The 22,933-nt window shown below is 37.7% G+C and overlaps 2 protein-coding genes across 2 annotated transcripts; one reads left to right on the forward strand and one right to left on the reverse strand.

The window, feature by feature from the left end:
- Positions 1-1,012: 1,012 nt before the first annotated feature.
- Positions 1,013-3,358, reverse strand: ndufb7 (NADH:ubiquinone oxidoreductase subunit B7). The gene is made up of 3 exons (XM_008317246.2): positions 3,099-3,358; positions 1,569-1,737; positions 1,013-1,217 (listed from the first exon to the last, which is right to left on the reverse strand). Exons 1-3 carry the CDS (start codon positions 3,208-3,210, stop codon positions 1,136-1,138), a joined length of 363 nt encoding a protein of 120 aa, XP_008315468.1. The 5' UTR covers positions 3,211-3,358; the 3' UTR covers positions 1,013-1,135.
- Positions 3,359-5,877: 2,519 nt separating this feature from the next.
- On the forward strand, positions 5,878-22,734 carry LOC103383919 (complement C3-like). Its single transcript, XM_008317247.2, has 42 exons — positions 5,878-6,036; positions 6,937-7,132; positions 7,215-7,377; positions 8,782-8,864; positions 8,983-9,071; positions 9,669-9,751; positions 9,838-9,925; positions 10,045-10,147; positions 10,323-10,443; positions 10,623-10,738; positions 10,820-10,966; positions 11,609-11,708; positions 11,807-11,901; positions 11,974-12,165; positions 12,255-12,410; positions 12,556-12,685; positions 12,848-12,919; positions 14,438-14,558; positions 14,640-14,728; positions 14,834-14,973; positions 15,060-15,272; positions 15,607-15,670; positions 15,765-15,854; positions 15,977-16,183; positions 16,431-16,506; positions 16,607-16,766; positions 16,844-16,939; positions 17,057-17,207; positions 18,145-18,230; positions 18,396-18,473; positions 18,587-18,742; positions 18,842-18,904; positions 19,012-19,093; positions 19,177-19,219; positions 19,307-19,397; positions 19,494-19,583; positions 19,673-19,775; positions 19,868-19,957; positions 20,605-20,679; positions 21,835-21,918; positions 22,021-22,165; positions 22,516-22,734. The coding sequence occupies exons 1-42, from the start codon at positions 5,960-5,962 to the stop codon at positions 22,655-22,657; spliced, it is 4,746 nt and encodes a 1,581-aa protein (XP_008315469.1). The 5' UTR covers positions 5,878-5,959; the 3' UTR covers positions 22,658-22,734.
- The last annotated feature ends 199 nt before the right edge of the window (positions 22,735-22,933 follow it).

Consider the following 22,933-nt stretch of genomic DNA (forward strand, 5'->3'; position numbering starts at 1 on the left):
GTACTGTAATCTGTTGTTTTTGATATTGAGTAAATCCTCAACTTTACAATTTAATTTTTACCATTTGTAATAACTATTGATTATTTCTAAAGTAAATAATTGAAAACATAAACTGACATGTTCTGTTTTCATGCACATCAAACTAAATAAAAAAAACTTTTCTAAATAATGATGCTTTAGTCCTGTTGAGATCATGATAGAAATTGGGTGATATAATGAATTACATCTCAGCTCAGAACACTGCTGGATACTGAATACAATGTCATTACCTACTTAATGCTTAATTGCTTTTTGTTGTTAATGTAGAATGTTGATTTGATTCTGCCTAGTATTCCACTTTGACCCAAAGGGACTGACTCCTGGACGGGATATAACGATGGATCGTGAATGGTTAGAAATCAGTACAAATGCTTGGCAATTTCCATCAGTTGAAATGAAAAATGAATCGAGCATCAAGGTGTAAGGAGTAGGCTGCGTTATACATCAATAAAGCAGTGGTCATCCCATGACACTACACTCTAGTACAGTAGGTGGCGGTATGTGCCTAAAAAACATTGTTTGTGACCCATTTTAAAACCAAAATGTCAAGTCCTTATGTAGCCTAAGTGACATTCAGGTGCTAAAAAGAACATTGGAAGAACTTCTTCCACAGACACAACAGTTTTTTAGTGTTTCTGTAAGGAAAGGAACTGTTTCCAGTTCTTTTTTTGTTATGTTGTTTAGCATATTGACAGTTGGCAAGGTAAATAAGATCAGACCACTTTGACTTTTAATAAGCGGAGATAAATGGTGACGTGGAATGTTTCTGTAAAGGAATTTTCTTTTCTTTTTTTGTTATTTAAGATAACCATTTCCATTTTTGATGTAAACAAGACCATTTCAGTTGGTAATGCCCTTTTGCATAGTTCTTACAAATAGTTACATCCCTACCCTCCAGGATGTTCCTGTATTAAACCCTGTTATGCCAGCAAACCCACGACTACAGGACCACCACAACTATATAAATATTTTGAATATGAATATTCATTTTATTGAACAATATGTCATTATTTAGGAGAATATCGGTCAAGATTCAACACCACCATTTAATTCTGAATAGCAGTTTGTAAATACAAGAAGTAGAGAATAGTACTGTTTACGCAGCTTCAGCCTCAATTCTCTTCTTCCTCACCCGGAGCCTCCTCTCTCTCTCGTATTCCTTCATACGCATCACGTAGCTTTAAGAAAAGACACAGGAATGATAGTCAATTCCAAATACTGTTGCTTAATAGTGGTCATACTACAAATAGTACAAATAGTTGCAGTGTCATGGTCACTGAAATTGTCAATGAACAATTAGCACCCAGGAGTAAAAGCAGTATTTGTTTCATACACACTTTAAGTACAATACTGTATAAAACCTTAACATGGGATAGTTGAAAAATAACACTTACTACAACTAACTTGTAAGAACATGTAATTGGTGTTAGACTGACTTCCTAACTTTACAGTTTCCTTTGACTGCAAGATGTTGAGCTCATGTTTTCACTGTTCACAGTGAACATGTCAAATGTAGCGTCATAACTTACTCCTTATGTTCACAGTACTCCCAGTCATGCTTCTGATGAGCACAGGCCGAGATATTGGGCCAGTGGTCCCTCCTGCACTTCATAAATATGATAAGGTAATGGGCACAGTAGTCCCTCAAGTCCATTGGAAGCTGGGCCATGTTCATCTGCTCCTGAGTTGCCACCATTTCTATGAACAAGCCACACAAGTATATCTTAGGTTTATTGTTACATTTCTTTTTCCGTCCACATTTACCGTAGTGACTTATGTTAGATACTTTCTCCTCAGCTTTTATTGATATTATTTGTGAGATGGTAATATTTTATGACCATGTTGAAGAGTTCTGTTAGGCAACATGAAAATTTCTCAAGAAGACATTGGTCGTCTCATCCAAGAGGCTTCTTCAGTTCTAACTAGTGGTTGGGAATACAATAAGTATATACTTGGGGTGTGACAAAAGCTGAAGGTCCCCCCTGTTGGGTTGGCCATTAGGGAAATCTGGGGAAGTGTTAATAGTCGTTAGGAGTCTGATGGGTCGGTTCAATCCTCATCATTGTTTCGGTCACATGTCTCATTGCTGTGTGAAACCGGCAGATGGGAGGTGAATCTTCTGGGTATTGTTCATAAGAATGCCTTATATGAGGTTGTGTCTTAGCCCACCTCCTCTGTTGAGTGATGGTTTTTCCAGGTTGACAAAAATGGCTTCTTTTACCCCTCTCTCAAACCATCTGTCTTCCCTGGCCAAAATGTGAACATTGTTGTCATTGAAGGAGTGTGTTTTATCCTTGATGTGTATGTGAACAGCTGAGTCCTGTCCTGAGGAGTTGGCCCTCCTGTGTTGGGCCATATGCCTATGTAGCCGTTGTTTGGTCTCCACAATGTAAAGGTCCGTACACTCTTCACTACACTGAATGGTGTATAGCACACTGTCCAGCTTGTTCATCGGTGTCTTGTCTTGAGATGAACCAGGTTTTGTCTCAGGGTATTAGCATGTCAGAATTGTACAGAGATCTGATGCTGAAGCACCTTTATCTTGTGTCACACCTACAGTATATATTTACTTTTCTTCCCACCACCAGTAAGAACTGAAGAAGCCTCTTGAATGAGAGGCCAAACGTCTTCTTGAGAAAATGTCATGTCCAGTTGCCTAACAGAACTTAACCTTCAACCTTGACCACGACCTGGATGACTGAGAATCTTCGTAGATATTTATGACACAACTTTTAACCTACGTGAAACACTTAATAAAAATAAAATTACACACATGTATGGGTCGTGAATTTTCGGCAGCGTTACGCCTGTGGTGTGTTATGCTCAGTTTAATATTTTAAATACATGCATGCGTGTTTTAAAAATAAATGTACCTCTACGCTAATAAATTGTCTAACAGAAGAAAATGCAATTTAGTAGTTTACACTGGTTAACTATCGTCTTGGGGTGGGGGTCAGTGATCGTTCAATTGGTCACTATATCGTAGTTGATAGAACACGAGTTACAATCTTGATAAAGAAAAATTGACACTTGGAAAAATAACGTTGTTGTTAACAAACCTCTCTCTTTCCTTTCACTGAAGCCATACAGCGGGTCGAAGGAGGGCTTATCCGTACATATCGGCTCGGTGTCTCTATCAGTGATGTATCGTCTGACCAGATGAGCACCCATTTGTGCCAATGATTGTTAGACACGAGTTGCTGAATTTAATAAGCACAATATTTCCCCGTTTTATGATAATAACGTCGCGTAACAATGGCGCTGCTAGGTGCCTCTCGGTCACCTCCACACTGTTTCAGCTTCCGCTTGTTACCGGAAATAAACATCAAGATAGTGCATCAAAGAAACAACTCCTCCTTCACTTTGGTAAAACGAGTTTCTGACCTAATGTCGTCAAATAACCAACATTTTAAAATAACTATAACAAATAAACAGTATTCAAAAACAGCGCCAACCAGACTTTTCTTTAAAACAAGGTTTTAACTGTGGGACTCTGTGCAGCCAGCGGAAAGCACTGCACGTCGTTGGACGTCAGCATTTAATCATGTATGTAGCCCAAAATATGTGTTCTTGGCACATCAGTAAAGTAATTTACCCAGAAGCCAGGTGAAGATTAACTGCAACAATCGACAATTTGACAACCAGTGAACATGGACTATTTGCTACTGGTTTAACAAGCGAATATATACTCATGGCAACAAACAGAAAAATAACGTTTTAACTAAAGGTGGTAGCGATTGTGGACTATGTTGTGCATGCTTTTGTTGAATGTCCTGACATTTCAGCAACAATGCGCAGAACATGCACTCTGTGTAAGACACTAGATTTGCAGAGAATGCCCAAATTGCGTGATTGCTGGATGATATGGCTTACCATCGCCATCTACTGGGAAATGTAAATCACAACAGCCATAGCTGTTAACAGAGAGTTCATAGAATAGAAATGTATATGTTTTTATGAAAATTCACAAGAAGCAGGGGGTGGAGGGTGGCTCGGTTTTGGTGGAAACTCGCCAAAACTTCCATTGTTTTATTTAAGTGTTGAGCACCAGCTGATCAGTGTGGCGGGCTGCATTAATTAAAAAATCACTCAAAATGGGGCCCCCAAATGTGGGACCCTATGCATAGTATATGTTCTGCGTCGTTCCCAACCTTATTTGGCTTGCGACCCCACTTTGACGTCACAAACTTCAGGTGACCCCAGAGCCTTATTTTCTATCTTTTTGATCATATATTGTTGTGTTGCATTGACAGGATAGCCAGGTTAGTGCTACAAGCACTGTAATGAAAAGTATTACAGTGCTTTAATTTCAGTTTTCCATGTATTTTTTGTTAATTAAATACAGTGGGGCACACACAACCAGTAAAACCAAACACAGTAAATCATTATGTCTAATAATATTTCCAAGTGTATAGACATATATCTTTGCTCGCATGCCTCTGGAGTACTTGGTAACATGCATAACAACATGATTTTTCACTTGTGACAGAAATCTGTGTGCTTGTAGGTGTATTAGGAACCAAATTCGTCTCTTCTTCTTGTTTACCTCCTGGGGCATTACAGGAAAGATCAGTTCAAGTCTGTAGTTGCATACAAAAACACTATATTATTATTATACAATTTTGGCAATATAACATGTGACCTCACCTGCACCCTTGGTAGTGGGGTCCAAAGTTATTGTTTTTGGTTGCTTCACGAGTACACCATTGGGCTGAAAAGATAGGCAAGACATTAGGTAAGACAATTTTAAGGTGTAATGATCAAAAATAAATACATAATGTAATAAAACATGTATCTGTGTACAATTACTTTGGAATTGTATGTAATATCATACATGTTCTAATCTAATGTGTAATGGTTGCTCAGTACTTTGCTCAAATCCTCCTTAGTTCACCTTAGTACAGCAAATATTTGATTAAACCTCTTTCCTTGCCCACTTCTGATCAGCTCATGTTCAGGCTGTTTGGGTATTATCATTAAAGAGTGGACTTTAGAAGGTTGTTTGTCTGGTGTAACCTGTTACAAATCAAACAGGGTTTGTTATTATAGAGCAGCTGCAGATTTCCTAAAAATGGGATAATACCGAGTTTGTGTAATTAAAACTTTTTAATTATAATAATAATTAAAAATTCATGAGGAATGTGAAACTGTATTGTTTATTAAAATATTTCTAGTATGTCAGGACAGACTTTAGACTGAGACTGCTGATTTTTTGCAATGTGGAAATATAGATCATTATTATTTTTTAAATTTAAATTTAATTTTTTTTAAGTAATCCTTGTGGTGATGTTTACTCTTAAATTTCTTGTACAGTGTTTGATCCACTGCATTAACATTGGTGAACAGAAATACAAATTATTAGACTGAACAGAATTTACATCTATAAATTTGATTAATTCTTCATTTCAATCAAGGGAAGAGGTAAGTCTGTAATGTTGGAACTCCAAAAAGCTTTTGCTAACGGCAGAATTTACACAAGTCCACCACACTATTTGTGTATGTATGCATGTGTTTTCCATGTGTGAATATATGTGAAGTTCCACTGATTTAGCAAGAGCTGGGAACTTTAAGGTGCTTTTAAATACCCTGTAGATTTACATAGAGACACAAAATAATATAAAAGCAAAAAACAGCAATAAGTGGTTTGGGCATTTTTAATACAGAAATCTGTTTTTCATGCCGAGTCTTATTGATGTTTGTTATTTTCCCGCAAATGTCAGATAATGGTTATCTCAAATGAAGTTTCTCAACAGCTGCTGGGAAACTGTGTCCCCATGTTTACATATGTACACACAACTTTCAGGGGGTGAATATAATGAGTCATTTGGAACAGAGGGAGAGGAGGGGGTGTTAGAGAATAAGAGGGACAAGCTGCAGGGTAACAGACTACATCGGCAGCAGCACTTGATAAGGAAGGAGGATGAGTAGGTCTTGGTTGTGGCTTGTGGCCACTGCAGCCTTGGTGTCTGCATCTTCTCTGGCTAATGCATCTCCACTGTGAGTTTTACTGACCAAAGAAGTAATGTAGAAAACATTCTGTGCATAAAATCTGGGAAAACTGTGAGCTTTATTTTTTGTCATGTTTTTTATTTTAAAAGTTTCCTGCATATAAGCTGTTAACCCTTAATTGTAGTTTTGTATCCTTTACATAGGTGAGTCAGGTTAATGTGGATGATGAAATAATCGTCAGGCTTAGTCAAAGTTTGTTTTAAATGTTCATAGTGATGTTACAACACACACCGCAAACAGTGTAGAGATGTGTGGAGCTGAATTGATCTTTTGCATTCATCATTGGTCATTAATCAATCCTGGTACTCAATGTCCATTCTACAGCTGATGATTCTCTTCTGTGAATGCATTTTTATTTATTTAAATCAATGCTAATTTAATTGCAAAGAGGCGTTCTTGTTTTTTATTACCATATATTTTCTTAAATTCTGTCAAAGTAATATGTGTAGTTGTGAAAATATAAATGCAGCCAAAAGTGACACATTTACTTTCCAATGTGTTTTCATGAGCACTTCTACTTGTAGAACGTAGGGCTTTCTGCATTTCAATAAGGCTTCCTCTTAACAGACATGTCAATGAGTGATAACAAAAACTTAAACTCCTACTGTATTCTGACCTGCTGACCTGTAAAAGCCTTGTAATCGAACTAAAAGAGTCCTATGAAGCTAAGTAGAGCTTAAGTTTGGTAATTACTACTTTGGTATAAATAAGATATACGACAATATGTACACATTACTTTAGGTATTGCTAAGTTATAGATAGATAGATAGATAGATAGATAGATAGATAGATAGGTAGGTAGATAGATAGATAGATAGATAGAATACTTGACATAACGTGACATGTCTTCAACTAATTTTCTAATACTGTCTTTCTTACACTTTGCAGAAAGGTGATGTCTGCCCCCAACTTGTTGCGGGTAGGAGCGAAAGAAAACATCTTTGTGGAGTGTCAAGACTGTACAGGGGGAGACATTTTGGTCATAATTAATGTTATGAACCATCCAACCAAAGCTAATACTCTGGCAACCACATCTGTAACCCTTAACAGTGGTAATGACTTCCAGGCATTCGGAGAAATTAAGGTAAATAAAATGTTTTCTGAGGAACACCTTAACATCCTTGTCCTACTGTTAATGCTTATTCTGCTTTCCATACATCATTCAGATCCCTGCTGGAGAGTTTAGCAGAGATGCCACCATAAAGCAATATGTGTACCTGCAAGCTCAATTCCCTGACCACCTGCTGGAGAAAGTTGTCCTAGTTTCCTTCCAGTCTGGGTTTATCTTCATCCAAACAGATAAAACTCTCTATACACCCCGAAGTAAAGGTAGTACATAATCTCTTCTAAACAATACACACTTCTACGTAGTTATGACACAAATTAATTTGGTGTTTGTCTGCATCAATATATGATAGGTTTAACACCTGTAGCGTGAAGCACTTTGAGCAATCATCACTAGAAAATTTTTTAAAAAAATGTACTAGTGGTGTACCGTCAATGCCAGCAAGACCTTCTCTGCTGGCAGTTTCAGAAACAATTACTTAGTTTTTCATTAAATCTATCATAAATATTTCTAAAATAATTCAAAGTAGTCTGTCCTCATCATTCATTCTCGCTATCAGCTTCTTCTTTTTTTTTTTTTTGGTTGCGTTGCATCAAGTCACGTATACTCAAGGTTGTTTGATTTAATCATATTACAGCCTCATGTTTTGCCAGTGTGAAAGAAATCTGCCCTACAGCCTTCAGTATCAGTAGTGTGGGCGATGGGAGCATACAGTTAATGGCAATTAGATTGTTTCTTTTGCCGATGAGAGGTTTAGTTGGCCACACCAAGGATTTCTAGCTGGTGTACAGTTACGTCGGCGGTGGGAGGGATTTAATTGGATGAACAAAGAACCTACAGTCTCTAGCTAGCGCTTTCATTTGTGGAAATGTCATTTTTCTGTGTCCATTGCTTCTGTCAAGTAGACATTCTCAACTAAACTGAATTAAGCCTTCAACTACAATGCTAATGTTTTTTTGTACATTACATTTCATGTCACAATAGATAGTTTTCCAATGACGTCACGCTACTACCCATAGTTTCGTAGTCCGCCATCTTGTGTGGCAAAAGAGCGTATAGATAGATATTAAATACACAAAAGAACACCGATAATGGTAAATACCTGTGTTGTGTGGGGTTGTACCAACCGATCTGGGAATTGAGATCGCAGGTTTATTTAGTTTATTCATAGACTACAATGTTTATAATCGTCTGCTGCCATCTAGTGAAAGAGTATTTAATTGTTGTGCCAGTCACTGTGACGTGGACCAACGAAGAAAAAATATTTGCTATAAAAAGTTGAAATTTTGGATCCGTCAGAAAATCTCACGGGAGCGGTCGGTTTGAACTTTGCTCCTTTTTTTTTTTTTTACATCGATCCGGACGTAGCTTAGACTAAATGAAAACAACGAATATGAAGCGCTATTTCTAACTAGTGTGTCGAAAGACATGCAGGCCAGGGAAACTAGACATACAAAACAATACGTTCTCCCCTGCGGGACGAGAGAAGACAAGACATTTGCATTGAGGGAACAGGCAGGACTATAACACACGTCACGGTTGTGGGATAAATTGTCAGAAATTTAGCAGAAATTCAGGATGAAGAAAGCAGTCCCGGGCAGGACTTTAGCACAAGTGTTAGGGAATCACTGTACTACTACTATTGAACCATTTCCTTTTCCTCCCAGTTCTTTACAGAATGTTTGCAGTGACACCTCGTATGGAGCCAGTGGAGAGAGAAGAAGACTTTATCATTGACATTGAGATGATGGTACTGTATATATTATATATAAATAACCAAAGCTTTCTTTGGTACTTCTTCCCACGTTTTTTCTTGGTTCGTTTGTTAGTCTCACAGTTTTGTTGTGTTTTTACAATGTTTTTTTAAGACTCCTGAAGGCACCATTTTGCCTATGGATTTCTTCTTTCCAACATCAGGAATCTACTCAAGTGATTACCGACTCGGTGACAATGTGAGGTAGGTTTTAATTAGCAAAATAGTAATTCATACTGTGATATTTAACAATTAAAGCAGAAGGAAAGTGAACTACTTGTCAGCAAAGTGAACAGTGGGCGGCTTTATGCGCCCTGGGAGCAGTGTGTGGGGACGGTGCTTGCTCAGAGCACCTTGTGGTAACTTGGCAGCTGGTGGAATCAAACCTGAAGCCTTCCAGACCCAAGTCCACTTCCTTAACCACTAAGTCACCACTGCTGTTGAAACTAGAGCAGTGTTTCGCAATCTTTTATGAACCATTGCACGTAATACATTCAAAATTACCCACTGTGCACAACCAAACACAATTCTCAAAAAGTATATGTAATGAAACATTATGCTCTTCTTGTTTCAACTTAGTCACATTTTATTGACCCAGTATGACCATAGTTTACCACAGAGTTGATAAACTGCCAGGAATTGCGATAAACAGCTCTGGGTCTCTCTCTAGTTTATTAGATTATTTTAGATTGAACCCCATTAATCCTAAACGGGGTAAATTGTTAAGTTGAAGATTTGAAGGGTATTTAATTATTTTCGCTTTTACTGTAGTATTTATAAACAAAGACTAATTATCTGCAGTCCAGGGATCTGGAAATTGGTGGCCAAGTTCCGCAGTAACCCACAGCAGAGCTACACTGCAGAATTTGAAGTCAAAGAATATGGTATGTCCCTTTATTGGATATGTTTTTGCTGTAAAAATGTATTCACTTACTTTTGTGTAGAGAATAATCTCAATTTTAATTTTCAGTGCTGCCAAGTTTTGAGGTGAAACTGACACCTGTGACCTCTTTCTTCTATGTGGACAGTCCAGATCTCATTGTTAACATCAAAGCTGAGTAAGTTGTTTTTGTCAATTAGTTTAATAGAACTTGTTTTATCATGAACTGGGTGGAATAAAAAATCACCAGGGATTTAGTTACACTAGCCCTAAAACAATTTTCATGTGTGTTTTCAGGTACCTGTTTGGTGAATCTGTGGATGGCACTGCTTATGTAGTATTTGGTGTCATAGCTGAAAATCAAAAGAAAAGCTTAGCCGGCTCTCTTCAGAGAATATTGGTATGTTGTTATAATATTTTCACTTTTTTGTCACATCATATAAATGTGCTCAACAATGACAATAAGATGGTTATTCTGAATAGATGTCTTATTTTTTCAATGGTACCTGGTAATGTGTGGCTGTAGTAGTATGATGTACTAACTCAAATGTACGATTCTTATTATGTCATATTAGGTTGAAAGAGGCAGTGCAGTGGCTACACTGAAGAGGGAACACATCTTACAAACCTTCAACAATATCAATGATCTGGTTGGAAAATCACTGTTTGTAGCCGTCAGTGTGCTGACAGACAGTGGTAAGAAAAGACCACGTGACATCGCCATATTTTTATGTTGTATTATAATGTCACAAACAACCCAAAAAGTACTGTCAGACAACTTCAAGAAAAAAAGTAGAAGAAAAGTGAACTACATATAAAAAAAAATAAAGACTTTGTTAATAATGTCACGTACGCATGTTTTTGTCACCTCAAAGGTGGTGAAATGGTGGAGGCAGAATTGAAAGGCATCCAGATCGTCACATCCCCTTACACTATCCACTTTAAGAAAACACCCAAATATTTCAAACCGGGGATGTCGTTTGATGTTGTGGTAAGAAAATAACACGTGTTAAAATGCCTTAAAACACCTGGCCTAAGAGTGTACAGCTGATTTATTTTTTTCCAATGCCAGGTTGAAGTTGTGAATCCCGATGAATCCCCAGCATCAGGTATAGCTGTGGTAGTGGGGCCAGGTCATGTAGAGGGTTTAACTGCAGACAATGGCATTGCAAAGCTGACCATCAATCCGGACGCAAATACAAAAAAATTGACTGTCACTGTAAGTATCCATAACATATGTTCATTTCTTTGTTTTTACTTCATTTACTGTTGTTACTGAAAACATTCCCAACTTAAAAACAAAAATGAATATAACGCAGGTACTATTACTAAAATGCCAATTTATATAATGTAACCACTATTGAAAAATTTACTTGTACGTTTAGTAAAGATTTTATTCTTTATTTTGTGATAGTTTAGATTTACTTTAAGGTACTATGTTTTTAGGTTTCTTCTACTTAAGTGTTTCCCTACCTTTAATGAACCACAGCACATAATTGAAAAAAATCCCAAGGCGTACCACCGAACAAAAATGTCTCAAAAAGTATATGTAATGAAATATAATGATCTTGTACTTGCAAGAATTAAAGAAAGACACACATGAAGATCTTCTTCAATGTAGCTCAGAGCCAAATCTCTTTTAGTGTTTGTAGTATTTAACTGTTAGACCTGTCACTGCCAAATTACTTGCAGTAAATAAATAAATGTTTTCAGACCAAATAAGTAAAATCAGATAATGTTCCGTGATGCAGTGGTTGGGAATCACTGCATTACTGACAGGATTAGTTGACCAGACTTGAGACAACTTCAACATCATTATATAATTGTGTTCATATGGTGATGTGTTTGTGACTGTTTTCAGGCAAAGACCAACAAACAGGGATTGTCAGCTGACAGACAAGCAAAAGCCACAACTGAAGCTCTACCTTATAAAACTACAAGCAACTTCTACCTCCACATAGGTGAATGAAATCTTAAATAAAATCTAATAGTAACAAACAGTTTTGATAGTTTGCTTTCATACTAGAATTCCAGTCCTCATTAAAGAAACTTTCTGCAGTGATGGATACAGCAGAACTCAAACTGGGGGATAACCTAAAAATGCTCCTCATGTTTAACAGGCGGATAGACCATGACACAGATATCACATACCTGGTGAGATACTATTTATGCTACAGTGTAATATATATTGTACTGTATAAACTAATCTTTGGATTATTTTCTTAGGTCCTGAGTAGGGGTCAATTGGTCATTCACAAACGTTACAGATCAAGAGGTCAAGTTCTGATCTCTCAGAACATTCCCATCACCAAAGAAATGCTACCATCATTTCGCATCATCGCCTACTTCCATCCAAATGACAATGAGGTGGTATCAGACTCTGTCTGGGTGGATGTCAAGGACACTTGCATGGGCTCGGTAACATTAAACACACACTGATGTGACTTGAGTAAAACATACAGTATATCTTTCAACAAGTTTCTAACTAACATTTTTTTTTAATCAAGCTGAAGTTGGAGTCATCAAGACCAGCTCCTTCCTATGAGCCACGCAAAATGTTTGGTCTAAAGGTGACCGGAGACCCAGGCGCAGTAGTTGGACTGGTGGCAGTTGACAAAGGCGTTTATGTCCTGAATAACAAGCATCGCCTCACCCAGAAAAAGGTCAAGAGTTTTTCATGTTGCAGATGCACTGCATCATTTGTGATAATAGAACATGTCAGAGGAGTGACTATGTATTGTATTGTTTACTAAAAGACAGAATTCACGAGCTTTAGTATTTCTGACTCTAACTGTCCCTCTCTTTCAGGTCTGGGATGTTGTTGAAAAGTATGATACTGGCTGCACACCAGGGGGAGGAAAAGATGCCATGAGTGTGTTCTATGATGCTGGGCTATTGTTTGAGTCGAACACAGCTTCAGGCACTCCCTACAGACAAGGTGATGTGGAATTGTAAATATTTAATTAATTGCTAGAGATTTATGGGATCACAAAAGAGGATTATGGATGAAACTGTTGTAAAAATAATGAGGGGAAAATAGTGTAATATTTTGTAGGTTATCTCAACAGTGCTTTCATATTTTTCTGTATTATTTTCCCAGAAAAGAAATGTCCCACGGCCAATGGCAGGAGAAAAAGAGCCAGTACCACAACAGATGTCACTACGAGCTTAAGTAAGAAAAAAAACTAAAAACTAAATACTGAGTGATGTTTATTTTAAATATGAAAACTAAAATGAAATTGAAAATTGAAAGTCAAGACATTTACACATAAAACTTAAAAGAAGTGTAACATATACACTCACCTCTTCTCAATATACAGTTTTCCTTCTATATATCGTGGTTTTCCTTTTGCTTCCTCAGTACAGATTTTTTTTAATCTGCTCTCACGGCATTTTTCACTATACCACGATATTTTATGGTAAATAAAAAAAAATCAATTTTCCATATATATTTTCATTATTTGCTTGAAAAATAATAATTTTCTAGCTTAAAAAGGGAAATAACAGTGTATAAATGAACAAAAAGAAATTTTGCAACAGACATACAGGGTTATGCAAAAAAACAAACCTACAGTATGTAGTGAGCATCTAATTAATGTAGGGTAATGAACTAAGTTGGACACAAGAGAGCACTGTTGTTGATGTCTGTGTAGGTTCTCAGTCATCCAGGCCGTTTAATCCAAAAAATAGTTACATCTAAAGCAACTGGACAAAGTTTTTTTTTTTTTTTTGATGTTTCACCTTCATCCAAGAGGCTTCTTCAGTTCTGACTGACCTCTGGGAAATTCTGGTATTTAGCCTTCAGGGGGCTGCATACCTGTACCGAGGGTCATTGCAGTAAGGGGGATGGAGATGTGGTGGACCTTACCCTATTCTAAGAAGGGCAGAATGTAAAGTCACAAGGTTGTAGGTGTGAATGGACAGTGGTACCAAAGCTATGGACCAGTAGTTTCACCTGAGTGACACAATTGGCACGGTGGGTAGTCACCTTCTTTGTAAAGATGTGGTACTTTGGCGTGTCTAAACCCGCGATGCCTGCGTTTCACAGCAGTCGCTGCAGGATGAACGTGGCCAGGCCCAAGGCATCACTGTTGCTCTCGAGCGAGATCAACTCCCTGAAGATATGTGATCACGATGTTCTTGACGATTATCGTCATACATTACCTCACAGCAAACTCATCATCTTCATCCTAGAATTTCAACTGTCCATGTAGTATCTGTTTTCTCATTCATAATTTAAAATTACATTTACCTTTTCATGTGCATTTTTCATGGCCGTGTATCTAATTTATTTATTTTGTACAGCATGTCTTATATTTCCATTATACAACTCTACTGTGTATATAATTGTGTTGGAAAGGGTAATACAGTCTAGGCAGGGTTGATAACAATGTGGGGCAGGTTTGTAAAGGGTGAATATAAACGTAAATAATATAATAACTGTCTCGCCTCTACTTCACAAAGTTTCCCATTTCTCTGTGGGTCTTGCAACGCAACTGCCGCGGTAGGAGAGTGACCACTGTTTAATGAATCACAATAACAACAAGCTTCCTTGTAGAGATATGTATTCTTTCTCCCTTTCTGCTCCTGGACTTTGCTTCCCAGGGAGTCAGAATAAAAACAGTCTACAAAGAAAAGAATGGACATGACAGTTTAACAATCCATTTAAATCATTTCTTTATATCTCCAGGTGAGGAGGAGGACAACAGTTACATGGACAGCAATGAAATTGTTTCTCGCACCAGTTTTCCTGAAAGTTGGCTGTGGTCAGACATTACATTGCCCACTTGCCCTAGACACACACCAGACTGGTAAGAAGAAAAACCTGAGACAAAAAAGAAGCACACAGATAATCTTTCATTGTTTTCAATTTCAAACTGTCTTTGTTTCAGTGAGACCACAACATTCACAAAACATGTTCCATTGCAAGACTCAATCACAACCTGGCAGTTCACTGGCATTAGCCTTTCAAAGGCCTATGGTAAAGAAAGAATTCTGTTGTAGTTTGTAACCTTACAGTACTGTGCACACCTCGTTTTAAACCTCTCTTAACTTTCTGCTTTATCTTCCTCTGCCTCCTCTATAGGAATCTGTGTTGGGGAGCCGTTTGAAGTGATTGTCAGAAAGGAATTTTTCATTGATCTGAGACTTCCTTATTCTGCTGTTCGAGGAGAGCAGATAGAAATTAAAGCAATCCTTCACAACTACAGCCCAGAACTAATCACTGTAAGTCTTTGCTCTTGCTTGTCCTAACTAGTGTTAATCAATCAATCAATTCATGTAACACCTTTATTTTTCCTTACTATTTAAAGGTGCGTGTGGATCTTTTGGAAACTGAAAACATATGCAGTTCAGCATCAAAACGCACAAGGTATCGTCAAGAGGTCAATGTTGGGGCTGGTACTACACGATCAGTACCCTTTGTCATTATTCCAATGAAGCACGGTCAATTCGATATTGAGGTGAAAGCAGCTGTAAAGGACTCATCCATGTATGATGGAGTGAAAAAGAGTCTCCTGGTGGTGGTAAGAGAAACTGCCACACAACTTTTTGCACCAAATAATCTCAAAAGCAGTTTTAAAGTAGGCAACTGGACTCACCTCAGGTAAGTGTAAGACATTTCGCCTCTCAATATATCAGTCATCTGACTGATGACTGATATATTGAATCATATTGGAGACCTGGATGACTGAATGTCCTCAAATATTTGCACCAAAATATAGTAGATTAGAACATGCATGATATTACATACAATTCCAAAGTAATTGTACACAGATACATGTTTTATTACATTATGTATTTATTTTTGATCATTACACCTTAAAATTGTCTTACCTAATGTCTTGCCTATCTTTTCAGCCCAATGGTGTACTCGTGAAGCAACCAAAAACAATAACTTTGGACCCCACTAGCAAGGGTGCAGGTGAGGTCACATGTTATACTGCCAAACTGTATAATAATATAGTGTTTTTGTATGCAACTACAGACTTGAACTGATCTTTCCTGTAATGCCCCAGGAGGTAAACAAGAAGAAATCCTTAACAGTCGAATTCCAGAGACAAATTTGGTTCCTAATACACCTACAAGCACACAGATTTCTGTCACAGGTGAAAACGTTGTTGTTATGCATGTTACCAAAAAAATATATGTCTATACACTTGGAAATGTGTGTGTGTGTTAGACATAATGATTTACTGTGTTTGACTTCACTGGTTGTGTTTGTGCTTAGGAAGGGAAAATATAGCTCCACTGGTGGAAAATGCCATTAGTGGACAATCAATGGGTACACTGATCTACCAGCCTTCAGGTTGTGGTGAACAGAACATGATTCATATGACACTGCCAGTCATTGCAGCTATATACTTGGACAAAACCAACCAATGGGAGTCTGTTGGATTTCAGAGACGAAATGAAGCTCTGGAGCATGTAAAGACTGGTAAGACCACGCAGAAGACGTTATGGCTGAATTGTAATTAAAACACAAACTCTGTGACTGACTGAGGTTCACACACATGCACACAATCTCATACACACATACATTTAAGGACAATATGTTCTTGGACTGTACAATAATGACAAACGTACAGTCAACACTGTATACAATCTGTCAGTTGTATGGCCAAAAGGTTTTATATTATTCAGTTTTTCTTTAATCCAAATGTTTTATTTTTATTTGCCTCCAGGCTTTAGAAATCAGTTGGCCTACTTAAATCCTGATGGATCTTTTGGCGTGTGGCCCAAAAGACACGGTAGCACCTGGTAAGGCATTAGGGGCAAATAAATGCTAAATGTATTTAAATGTTTGCACAGATGTGCCATTTGTTCTTAAGCATCATTACGTTGTCTCTATCTCTTGCAGGCTGACAGCCTATGTTGTTAAAGTGTTTGCTATGGCAAACAATCTGGTGCGATTGGATAAGAATGTGATCTGTAATGCAGTGAAGGTTTTGATTCTCAAGGCAAAGCAGCCCAATGGCATGTTCAAAGAAGTTGGCAGTGTTTCCCATGGAGAGATGCAGGTGTGTAAACTATGATTGTTATGACATATCTGAAGAAAATGAAATAAAACACCTTTTACATTGATCATTTTTTATAGGGTGATGTACTAGGCTTGGAAACACATGCCTCCATGACAGCCTTCTGCCTGATTGCCATGCAGGAGTCAAAACTTTTATGTCAAGACACAGTTAATGTAAGTATTGTCTTGTCACACAACAGTTGTGATGTCATTTGAATTTGTTTGAACTATTTACTCTTAACAAATACATTCTTCTAATTTGCTTTTCTTTTTTACTCTCTTAAATTCCAGACTCTTGCCAGCAGTATAGACAAGGCAGTGGAATACCTAACAAATCATTTGCACACCTTAACTAACCCATATGCTGTTGCCATGACATCATATGCCCTGGCAAATACTCAAGGATTTGACCGAGGAATCCTCTTCAGGTTTGCTTCTCCAGGTATTCTAATTACTCCTCCCTTTATGTTTATAATTTATATTGAAACGAGTAGGCAGATTATTGTGATAATGGGTAAATATTTTATAATAATAATATAATCATTTAGCCATAAAGTCTAAAGACAAAAAAAATCCATTGAATATTAATTTTAATGATGATGATAGTAAAAACCCTGTTTTGTTGTAAACTGGAAGAATAGGAAATTCTCAATATCATATAATCTGAAGGAGATGAATTTTGGCATAAAGTTTTTCACAATAATCATAGAAAACCAGACAGTTTTAAGGGCCATAGCATAAAACCCTTTCAACCAGAGAGTCAAATTCACCTGAGTGTGTGAGTGTGACAGCTAACAGAGGGAAAAAGAAGAGGTGAGAGCAAAAAGGGGACGGGAGAAGGTTTGGGGCAGTAGGTGTAGTTTTGAAGTAAGAGGAACCTAGGGTAAAGTAAGGACAGTGAAAGAAGAGGGAGCAGACGAGCACAAACAAGTGGAGGAAAATAAATCTTATCATGACACTAACAACAAAGTCAGAAAGTACTCTTATCTAAACAACTTCACACATTATCCTCCTCAAAGGACCCCTCACTTCCTCCTTACTAACACCCCATACTTTCTGATTAACCACCTGTCCATCACTCTTTACTTTCTCTTATTTTTTTCTATTCATAATGCTCTATCCATCCTCTCAGTACAGTATCCTAATTAACTAGCCCCTTGTACATTGCAAGTAGCATGATGGCCTTCATTTCCATTCAGTTCAGAAACCACTTGCAGACAGAGCAAGTGAGAATATGTGACAGCTGTATTGGCTACAGCCTAATGGGAAATCACAATACTCCTCCAGAGGGGAGTCCAGATACCACCAGTTGTTTGCATACCGTAGCTTTAGAACCATTGTTGTAGGTCACTCCAAATGTCCTTCCTTTTTTTCCCTAGAGCTGTCACACTGGATTTCCCCCAGAGGACACATTTACTCTCTGGAGGCCACAGCTTATGCTCTTCTTGCTCTGGTGAAGGCCAAGGTGAGCTTTTACCTTGTTTGGAGCCCATCTGTGTTCAATAAGTATGAGCATGACAAGTTACCCAGTTGATGCAGTGAAATCACAGTCTATGCCAAGTCAGTAGAAAAAAAGTACCTGTCTTTGCTCTGGTCTCCTTTAAGTCTTTCTTACCACCTCCTTTTAAAGCTTTTTGAAGAGGCCAGACCTGTTGTCAGGTGGTTTAACAATCAGCCGAGGAGTAATGCTGGCTTTGGATCAACTCAGGTAAAACCTTCTTTCTGAATTTTACTTTTTGCATTTTCAAGCAAGATGAATTTTGTCTTCATTTATTTGAGTCCATAGATCCAAAATAAGTAAAATATATACTTCAAATGCAGGCCACTATTACGGTTTACCAAGCTGTATCAGAGTACTGGGCTGCTGCTCAAGAACCAGAATATGATCTGAAAGTGGACATTCATTTGCCAGGCAAGGCATTGCCGGACCGTCTCTCCTTTACCAGGGCAAATCACTATACCACAAGAACGTCTAAAGTAAGAATGCACAACTACTTCTACACACAAAACTTCAGTAGCTGTCCTGAGATTTCAGAAATATTTTTTCCGATCTGTGTATTCTTTAAATCTCTACAGATCTCAGATATTAACCAGGATGTGAAAGTGACTGCAGAGGGATCAGGAGAGGCCACACTGACTGTATTTAACATTTCCCTTCTGAGCTCTGACAGACCAAATCCATTTGTACTGCACTATTGAGGCAAAAGTCTGGGAATACTAAAATGGATTCTTTTTCTTATAAACAGATGGTGTCGTTGTATTACGTTCTGCCAACAGAGAAAGAAAGTGACTGTCAAAAGTTTGATTTGTCAGTGGAGCTCATTCAAGGTACTTCTGTAGCACCATTATTGTATGCTTCACCCTTCCTGTTATGTATACTTTTGTGCTCACTCTGGAACTTGCCTTTTCAGAGAAAACAGATGAAAAAATATACAAACTGAGAATTGAAGTTTTGTGAGTACTAAAGGTGGTATATGATGCAGGGTATTCACTTAAACTGTTATTTTTTATTTATTGATTTTTTAAAATGTATTTTTCCAGGTATAAAAGTAAAGACAGAGATGCAACAATGTCAGTCTTGGACATTGGCCTACTGACTGGATTTACTGTCAATACAAACGACCTTGACCAAGTAAGAGCTTTAACTAACACACACTCTCACTAACAAAGATTTCAAAGACCAGTACATGGGTCCATGTAAAACAAAATTACTTTTGCTTGTATGTAGTTGACCAAAGGACGTGCCCGCACTATCGCTAAATATGAGATGAATACTGTCCTGTCAGAAAGAGGCTCCTTGATTATCTACCTGGACAAGGTTAGACAAATCTCTGACCTTTATTTCTCCAAACATTTCCTTTTTGTAACTGTGTCCATCTCTGGTTTATTTTACACTCCTCTATGCAGGTTTCTCACACTACACCAGAAGAAATCGTTTTTAGGATACACCAGACAATGAAAGTGGGCGTCTTACAACCAGCCACTGTATCAGTCTATGAATATTATGACCGTAAGTCTCCTAAGGCACTTGGATGTCAAAGCAGGCATATAGGTAGACACCTATATGAATACACCTACATAATGCTTTCTTTTTAACTGCAGAAACAAGTTGTGTGAAATTCTACCACCCTCAAAGGATGGCTGGAGAGCTAATGACGATGTGCACAAATGAAGAATGTACCTGTGCAGAAGGTAAAAAGACATGGTCAACATGACGTTTGGTTCAGTAATTATAAGAGAGTATGTGTTGGCCAAGTAACTGTAGTTCTAATACATTGTGTTCAGCACATCCATGACTGTGGTTATTTTATCTGGGTATTATCAGGTCTTTATGCATATCTATATCTCTCTTTATCTATTCCATCCACAAGTTTGCTCTAAAATGGTCCAAAGCTAATCTAAACCCAAAACCAATTCCCAAATGTCCCTGGTAAATGTGTAGAGATGGACTGAGGTGATTTGCTTTTGAACCAAGTTGTTGGTAATAACAAACACAACCTTGATAACTTGCCACAAAAATATTCTAGAACACTTGTCTACATCTGTAAGACACATAAGGCTGATCTGAGGGGGTCATGCCTCCCCTCCTCCTTCCTAGTACCCTCTGCACCCATGACCAGCCTGATGAAAGATTATAAAATTAAATATGTTCTCATAAAAACACAAAGTATGTTTACAACAAATGCATTTTAAAATGTTCTCTGTAGGACTACCACATAATAGGGCATCAAAACAGATTGCTGTTGGTTGTGATTTGAAGAGCGTGTCAAAGCATCAAACTCCACTCAGTTGATGTCAAAGTTGCTAAAATCTTCAATATGTGTCTTTTGTGTTCTCAGAAAACTGCAGTATGCAGCAGAAGAAAGGAGTCAGCACTGAGTTGCGTATAGACAAAGTTTGTGAGAGAGATTATGGTAAGGGTTCTTCTATTTTTTAATGGACCTAAGTTTTATTTCAACAAGAGATTAGGACTATAGGTGTAATTTCTGTGTTCACTTTACAATTACATTACAATACATTTAGCAGATGCTTTTATCCAAAGCGACTTCCATTATGAGTACGTCAATCAACAATCAAGCTAAAGTCTTCTTTTCCTTTCGGCTTTGTCCCTTTTTTTCAGGGGTTGCCACAGCGAATCATTGATTTCCATCTCTCTCTGTTCTCTGCATCTTCTCCTCTGACTCCAACTATCTGCATGTCCTCCCTCACTGCATCCATATATCTCCTCTTTGGCCTTTCTCCTACCTGGTAGCTCCATCTCCAACATTCTTCTACCAATGTATCCACTGTCCCTCCCCTGCACATGTCCAAACCATCTCAATCTGGCTTCTCTAGACTTTTCTCCAAACCTTCCTGTCTGTGTTGTCCCTCTAATGACCTCATTCCTGATTCTGTCCATTCTTGTCACTCCTAAAGAGAATCTTAGCATCTTTAACTCTGTCACCTCCAGCTCCTCCTCCTGTCTTCTGCCTATTGCTACCGTCTCTAAACCATACATCATGGCTGGTCTCAATAATAAATAGTAAAAGTACAGTTATAATCATAATAGATCATAGAGTAAGAAGAATAGTATGTCATAAGAATATGTCATAAGGATAGAAGGTCATAGAGTAAGAAGAGGTGCATGTTAGATGTTAGTGGGTTTGTTAGGATACGATTTGTTCCTATCCTGTTCTTTGAAGAGAAAAGTTTTTAAGTACTTCTTGAGAAACGAGAGGGAGGACCCTGCTCTTTTTTCAAGAAGCACTTAAAAACTTCACAAAAATCACTTCCTCACTATCTGTCTCTTCCTATCATTTGTTTCAGCCTCTCACCTGTGTCTTTGTCTGTCCCAGTTCTTGCGTCCTGCTTTACCTCTGCTCCTTGTCACTTGATTTCTTACATTGTTTTTTGTTTAAATCCCTGTTTTTTAATTAGTAAGTTTGTTACAGAATTTGAATGTTTTTGAATTTTGATTAAAACCTTGAACTTAACTTCAGTGTGCTGTTTGTGTGCTGCATTTGGGTCCTGACAACATTTTTTCACAGTAGGTAGACAAAAAGATAATGATACGACTAATTTGTCCCCAGTGTACAAGGTGAAGGTTGTGGAATTTACAGATGGTTTGTCCACTGATATTTACACAATGGAAATTCTGGATGTGATTAAAGAAGGTAGGTAATATTTAATGTGTCAGTGTTCACATAGGGACATGTGGGAATGGTTTGATAGTGAACTTTGACACTTCTGATTTCTCTCCATTGTTCTTCTCACAGGGAGTATTGATAGTCCGATCCATAAAACCCGTAAATTTCTGAGTTACCCACATTGCAGAAAATCTTTGGGTCTGGAAGGTTCTAAAGGCAAACATTACCTAATTATGGGCGCCTCAACAGATACATACAGAGATGAAAACAATACGTGAGTTTGTGTACACTCTGCATATCTCTTCCTTATACACATGTGGGGTCATAGTATAAAAATATTATATCATAACTATGGGCGCCTCACAAGATATACACGATATACACTGGTCTTTTTGAATCCAGTAAGTGGCCACAGTTAAGTTTTGTATGATGAATAAACTTGAAACCTGAAACCAAACACTGCACTTGGGTCCCACCCACTTCTTCACACCAAAAAAATTGTATTGGTCTAGATTTGGTTAAATACAACTAGAACAGCATGTTCTTAATTTAGTCCAATGGGTGTTTGTGTAATGACTTGATTTTTAGGTAATTCCCTCAGAACTTTTTCTTCTTTCTGTACAGATACCAGTACGTGCTTGGTGAGCAAACTTGGATTGAGTACTGGCCAACAGTGGAAGAGTGTCAAACAGAGGAATATAGAGCAACATGTATGGGTCTGGACACAATGGTGCAACAATACAGAATCTTTGGATGTCTCCAATAGCACAACCCAAGGATGCAATTGTTTGTTTCCTCTTTTTTGTAAAACATTAACTGTTTTAAAATATAAAGGTTTGGATTCAAATGCCTTTTAGTTTTTCTTTTTTTTTTTTTGTTCCTAAATTGTAGTTTTTGTTGTCTTGCACATATCTTTGCTGTAGTGTTCTGCTCTTTAGAGATTAATCTGAACAGTTTAGTTCCTCACACAGACTTCCATGAATTTAAAGACTCTGAGAAGTGGACATTATCTCATTTTTAAAACTGTAGTGTACTGTAAACC

Source organism: Cynoglossus semilaevis, chromosome 9, assembly GCF_000523025.1.
Source record: "Cynoglossus semilaevis isolate Cse_v1.0 chromosome 9, Cse_v1.0, whole genome shotgun sequence".
Lineage (NCBI taxonomy): Eukaryota > Metazoa > Chordata > Actinopteri > Pleuronectiformes > Cynoglossidae > Cynoglossus > Cynoglossus semilaevis.

Bases quoted from the DNA above. Each gene is read 5' to 3' on its own strand.
- ndufb7 (XM_008317246.2), bottom strand. From the start codon at position 3,210: ATGGGTGCTCATCTGGTCAGACGATACATCACTGATAGAGACACCGAG. The intron at 1,738-3,098 runs GTTTGTTAACAA...GCTTGTTCATAG, and splicing joins CAGTGAAAGGAAAGAGAGAG to AAATGGTGGCAACTCAGGAG. The intron at 1,218-1,568 runs GTAAGTTATGAC...CTTTTCTTAAAG, and splicing joins GAGTACTGTGAACATAAGGA to CTACGTGATGCGTATGAAGG.
- LOC103383919 (XM_008317247.2), top strand. From the start codon at position 5,960: ATGAGTAGGTCTTGGTTGTGGCTTGTGGCCACTGCAGCCTTGGTGTCT. The intron at 7,378-8,781 runs GTAGTACATAAT...TTTTCCTCCCAG, and splicing joins CTATACACCCCGAAGTAAAG to TTCTTTACAGAATGTTTGCA. The intron at 8,865-8,982 runs GTACTGTATATA...TGTTTTTTTAAG, and splicing joins TCATTGACATTGAGATGATG to ACTCCTGAAGGCACCATTTT.